General features: G+C 39.4%; 2 protein-coding genes across 2 annotated transcripts in view; one reads left to right on the top strand and one right to left on the bottom strand.

Annotated features, from left to right (window-relative positions):
• The window catches only part of rpp38 (ribonuclease P/MRP 38 subunit), a 2,088-nt gene extending 995 nt beyond the window's left edge, over positions 1-1,093 (bottom strand). Inside the window, exons 1-2 of the mRNA XM_020607235.1 lie at positions 951-1,093; positions 1-320 (exon numbers count right to left, since the gene is read on the bottom strand). The exon at positions 1-320 is cut by the window's left edge and continues 995 nt beyond it. Of these exons, the coding sequence (XP_020462891.1) occupies positions 1-313 (313 nt within the window). The 5' untranslated portion in view covers positions 314-320; positions 951-1,093. The remainder of the gene's footprint in view (positions 321-950) is intronic.
• Positions 1,094-1,779: 686 nt separating this feature from the next.
• acbd7 (acyl-CoA binding domain containing 7) lies at positions 1,780-3,636 on the top strand. Its single transcript, XM_020607263.1, has 4 exons — positions 1,780-1,931; positions 2,707-2,824; positions 2,928-2,990; positions 3,154-3,636. The coding sequence occupies exons 1-4, from the start codon at positions 1,920-1,922 to the stop codon at positions 3,225-3,227; spliced, it is 267 nt and encodes an 88-aa protein (XP_020462919.1). The 5' UTR covers positions 1,780-1,919; the 3' UTR covers positions 3,228-3,636.
• Positions 3,637-5,800: the final 2,164 nt, after the last annotated feature.

Genomic DNA, 5,800 nt, shown 5'->3' on the forward strand with positions numbered 1-5,800 from the left:
GCGAAGTCCCTGTGTTGCGCCGGCCTGCCACATCTTCCCAGCCATTTTTAGGACAATCCTGTACCTGGGGAACAGGCTCTGATGTGGCAGCAGTGGGTTTCTGGTCTCTTTTTTTCCTCCATGGGCGAAACACTCTCACCTCTTTCTTCTCAAGACCCATGGAGATCAGTTTTTCCTTCAGTGTTTTCAGGATGAAATGCATGTTTTCTTGTGGCAATGGACTCCATGTTGGGGTGAATGGTGAAGTGAAGGAGGTCTTGGCTAGAATCTGCCGTTTGATTTCCTTCTTAACTGGGATTTTTGGAGTGGACATACCTCCTCTAGAAGTACAAAACAAAAAAACATGGTCACAAAAAGGAATAAGTGCCCACCAACCAACAGAAATTGACTTTAAAATCAACAATACATAAATGACAGAAGTTACTCTGAAGATATTTAGGTCCTTGCAATAAAATGTTTTAATAAAACGTAGTGAATTGTTGGACCGCCAGACTAAACATAGAGACCATATATGTTTAAGATTTCACAGAGTATTTTTATGTGAAATGACCAAAATGTCCTAATTAATAGGTAGCCTACACAGAATACTGTATGTAACATGCTGATATGTTTGTAACTTCATGGAAATAGCAGTCTGCTAAAGCTTTACATAGTGCTAGTGCCCCACCGGTGGAAGACTGGCTAATCGTAGCAGATACACCGTGGTATCTTTCACCGCTGGTTATCAATAATGGAAATATAACTAATAATGTGACTAATGACGCCAACATCAAACCAGACCTGTATGATCACACCTCTGTAAAGTGTTTATAAAGGCCAGAGAGACAGACACAGGCATTCACTGTCAATTTCACTCTAATTCGATTACTTTGAGAAGATTACTCAAACATACGCGTTTTTATTTATCAGAAACATGACAAACAACATCACATTAAAATAACGCTACTTACCTGTTTCTAATGCAGTAAAACGAGTTTGTTTTCTTTCTGAAATGGGCAGCCTTCCCTCAGCGCTACAACACGGATGGACCACAGGTAGCCGCCATTTTCTTTAAATTTAAATAACTTTATTTAAAAATTTCGACAGCGCCGACCAGTGTTCAAAGGGCAGTGTATCATGAAAAACATATAGGCATATGCTTAGAAAGAAAACATTTATTGTCTGTTTATACATTTCTAATCTATAAATGGTTAGGGTAGGGTTAGGGTCACTTGTCGGACATGGATGTTATTTAAAAAATCCAAAGATGTTTTCAAACATTTCTTAATGTTTCTAATGAAATTGAAACAAAGTCTTTATTTTATCCAGTATAAAACATTGGCGTAAAACTTGTTCAGAAGTAGACTACCCCAAGTTATATTAGCCTGCTCCATTACAAGTAAGAGTCCTGCATATAAGGTAAAATTATAGCCTAAGTAGAAAAATCTGTATCAAAAGTGAAAACAAGTAAAAGTTTTTATTATACAGAAAATGTAGGCTATCCATTAGGTTGTGCTTTCTAGTATTATTTATGTATCGTGTTTTCAGTAGCACTACTGTTGTGTGTATGAGGTTTTGCTTATTGTCGCTACTGTGTGGTGGTTTATAGCAAATATTTTAATAACACAAGATAAACATTTGTTGTATGTATTGGTGTGATGTATTGTAGTGAAGTCGCATTACGCTAAAAAGTCAGAATTACATCTACTAATACAATATACCTTAGGCTATGTTTTCAGTTACAGGCTGTCTGTCTGTGCGTGCGCGTGCGTACGTCGCAGTGAGTGATGTCGACACGAGGCCAATCAGCTCACGCGCCCCCTTCCCTCTATGCCTGTCCGTGGCCGACAGTGTTGTTCAGTTGTGTTGCAATTACAGCTGCTCTCCAGCTTCACGCAAGAGAAATACGTTAATCTGAATTAACGGGCTGCATCTGCGAAATGTCTCTTCAGGTAAACTATTATTGCTTTTATTTCCATCTTATTTTTTTAATAACGGGGATTCTTTGTCGCTGTGAAATGAATCGTGGTTGTAGCGGGAGAATGTTCACGCCATCTATGCGTCATCCATCTTTGAAAGCGTGTGATTGTTAAATGTAAGGAACTCGAGTCTAAACGCGTTTATCCTCGGGCTCTGTGGTCATTTTGATGCTGCAGCTACTAAGAATTAAGTTTAATTATGCAGGATTAGAAATACCAAACGAGATCCGACTCTAAGAACGTGAAAGATTCCCTATTTTATTGTTCCATATAATAGCCTATCCGTTTTGAATATTAATCAAGGTTTCGATATTAATATTTCTTAGTGTAGTAATCTTGTATAATATTGTAGTATTTTAAATGGTTTATCTGAAGTCACATTACAGGTTTTTGTCTATCCTAAAAGGGGTTTCCTGGTCTATAATTATCTGTTCTGCAATGCCCCAGGTCCTTTGTTAAAAACAGATTATTCAGGCACAAAACTCTTGAATAAAAAAAGCCCATTGTTTATCTCCAGCTTGTGCAACAATAGGTTTCTCTGCTCTACACTATGACAAGAATACTAGTATGAAATTTCTTTTTCAGTGTTGTCTATTAGCTATTTAATATGCACATTTTGATATTCTGTGATTACTACACACCAGCTGAGCCACTACATCAGACTGATAATCTGTCAGACTTGGCAAAGAGCAGATCAGATTTTAAGAGTGACCTGGCTCTTTCTTCTCTGACCATCTATTATCTGCAGGGAGACTTTGAGAAGTTGGCAGAGGACGTGAAGAATGTGAAGACGAAGCCTTCAGACCAGGAGCTGCTGGACTTGTATGGCCTTTATAAGCAGGCACTTGTTGGAGACGTTAACACCGGTATGACTTGCTGCAGATAAACAGAATCAATTCAGTGCAATGTTCACTCATTTCTGAGTCACACACTCTTGTCCTTTGACTCTGTGCTTTCACAATATTGTAGATAGACCAGGAATATTCGACTTTAAAGGGAAAGTCAAGTGGGATGCCTGGGACTCCAGGAAAGGTAACAAGTTAAAAATGCCTGTTGGTGGAAAATGGAAACATAAGATTTATTACTTAGCATTGTGACACTATAGGATGCAAGCATTCTTGTATGCTGCTATCTTAGATAAAAACAGTAACATTTTGATACTTTGCATTTTAATCCAAATGATTTGTACTCTCAGGAATGTCCAAGGATGACGCCATGTCGGCCTACATTACACTTGCAAAGGAAGTGATCAGCAAATACGGGATATAAGACTTATACTAAACTTGAGCAGTAGAATTGTTGCACAAATGTCCACAGATTACTAATTTAATTACTAAAACAGTGCAGCTGCTTATATAACAATGAGCCTTCTGTCTTCAGAGGCCATAATATGCAGGATATAGTGTTATTTTAAATTGTCCTTGCTTTAACTTTTTACACAGCTTTCCTCATTACTTTAGTGACTGAGCACCATTATGTAAAATTAAAACTATTAAATATAGATTTGCCATTTTATCTAATTTACTAACTGTAATCCATATGTGCACAGCAATATACTGTATACTTGTGTGCTTTAATATGTAGTTTACATTTAAATCTGAACAGGACAAACTAAATGCTGTCAAATGTGAACATACTAACTGCATACATTTTGAAAATAAAACCTTTCTACACGGTGTTTTGTTTTTATTACTTGAGCTTCTTTTCTATTGAGAATTTAACTTGTCTTTGCATTTGTAGAACAGCACTATTATTTGTGAAAAGGAGTGCCATTAATAATTACGTATCATTGTAATCATCAGATCCTTAAGTAAAAGTAGAAATACCACAATATAGAACTACTCTGTCACAAGTAAAAGTCCTGCATTCAAATTTTCACATTAATACAAAACTATTAACAAAATATACTAAAAGTTAAAGTCACTATGCAGAATTGCACACTTCAAAATAATGTACAGTTGCAAAAAAGTTATGGAGTCCAATCAATAAACGGAGAGTGTTGGTGTGGTTTAGAATGGTATTGACTTACAAAAACTCTCAAACAGCATCAGCTGATGTGAGACACACCTCACAAGAAAGATCTCAGAAGATCTAAGATCAGGAGTTGGTGATTTGCATGTAGCTGGGTTAAAGAGTCATCTCCAAGACTTTAGATATTCATCAGTCCACAGTTGGACATATTGTCTGTATATGGAGACAATCTGGTGCTGTGGCTACTCTACATAGAAGTGGGCGCCAAGCCGAGATCACACCAAAGGCACAAGGCAGAACGTTCTGAGGTAAAAAAAAAAAAAAAGAGCCCTGGAGTAACAGCTAAAGACCTGAAGGATTCACTGGAGTTGGTGAACATCTCTGTCCATGAGTCAACCTTATGCAAAATGCAGCACACCTGAGGTTTGCCAAAGACCTCCTTGATACTGCACAACACTATTGGGAAAATTTCCTGTGGACAGATGAAACGAAGGTAGAACTGTCTGGGAAGAACACACAGCACTATGTATGGCGTAAAAAGAGAACCGCATACCAGCATGAAAACATCATCCCAAAATAATAATGTCAGGGTGGCTGTCTGCAAGGTGAAACTCAGAACAAGCTGGGTGATGCAACAGGACAATAACCCTAAACGCTGAAGTACAGAATAGCTTTGGAGACAATCTCTGCCTATTGGGGTGGCCCATTCAGAGCCCAGACTTCAACCCAATAGTGATGGTGTGGAATGACCTCAAAACATCGTTCACCCCAGACGTCCTAAGAATATGGCCAAGCTGAAGCAGTTCTGTGAGGAAGAATGGTCCAAAATTCCTCCTGAACCTTGTGCAGGTCTAATCCATGGCTAAAGGAAGTGCTTGCTTGAGGTTATTGCTGCCAAAGATGGTTCAACCAGTTATTAAAACGCAGTTGCCATTACTTTTTCCACCATCATTTTCTATGTTTATTGGGTGTGTTCAATAAAGACATGAAAGATCATGACTGTTTGTGTTTTATCACAATATTATGTGTTGATATTTGTGACTTCAAAGATCAGATCATATTTCATGACCAATTTATGCAGAAAACCAGAAAATTGCAAACTGCCATTTCTTTTAATTGCAACTGTATATTACATAATTGGATTATAATATTGATGCATTATTGTGTATTTCATATTAATGTTGCAGATAATAAATGTGGAGCCAAATACCTTATAATTTGAAGTGCCTTACATACTTCTGTGTAGCATATGAATTTCCCACCATGGGTAATTTGTCTTATGAGTATAGCCTACTGTATTTAGTTCCCCTCCACTAACTGTCTCACCAGGCCAGGTACGCACAGTCCTGAGGAAGATCAACCCCTGCAAAGCGGCAGAACCGGACAACATCCCTGGGAGGGCTCTCAGGGCATGTGCCAGCGAGCTGGCTGATGTTCTCTCCACCATCTTCAATCTCTCCCTCAGCCAGAGCATTGTTCCCACCTGCTTTAAAACCACAACCATCATCCCCCTTCCCAAGAAGAGCCCGGTCACCTGCCTGAACGACTACAGCCCAGTGGCACTCACCCCAATTATTATGAAGTGTTTTGAGAGAGTGGTGCTGGGTCTGCACCCCACCCTCTGTTACTGGCTCCTGGACTTTCTGACTGGCAGGCCCCAGACTGGCTGGTTTGGCAACAGGACTTCAGCCAGCATTGTTACAAACACTGGCACCCCACAGGGATGTGTCCTCAGTCCCATCCTCTACACCCTGTTCACCCACGACTTGTGTCACTTCCCACAAAGACAACATCATCCTAAAGTTCGCGGACGACACCGCAGTGATAGGTTGCATCACTGGCGGGGACGAAGCAGGCTCCCGGCGGGAGGG

This window comes from Monopterus albus, unplaced genomic scaffold, assembly GCF_001952655.1.
Source record: "Monopterus albus unplaced genomic scaffold, M_albus_1.0 scaffold84.1, whole genome shotgun sequence".
NCBI lineage: Eukaryota > Metazoa > Chordata > Actinopteri > Synbranchiformes > Synbranchidae > Monopterus > Monopterus albus.

Excerpts from the sequence above, each read along its gene's own strand:
- acbd7 (XM_020607263.1), top strand. Across the intron at positions 2,825-2,927 it reads TGTTGGAGACGTTAACACCG|ATAGACCAGGAATATTCGAC; the intron begins GTATGACTTGCT and ends ACAATATTGTAG. Across the intron at positions 2,991-3,153 it reads TGCCTGGGACTCCAGGAAAG|GAATGTCCAAGGATGACGCC; the intron begins GTAACAAGTTAA and ends TTGTACTCTCAG.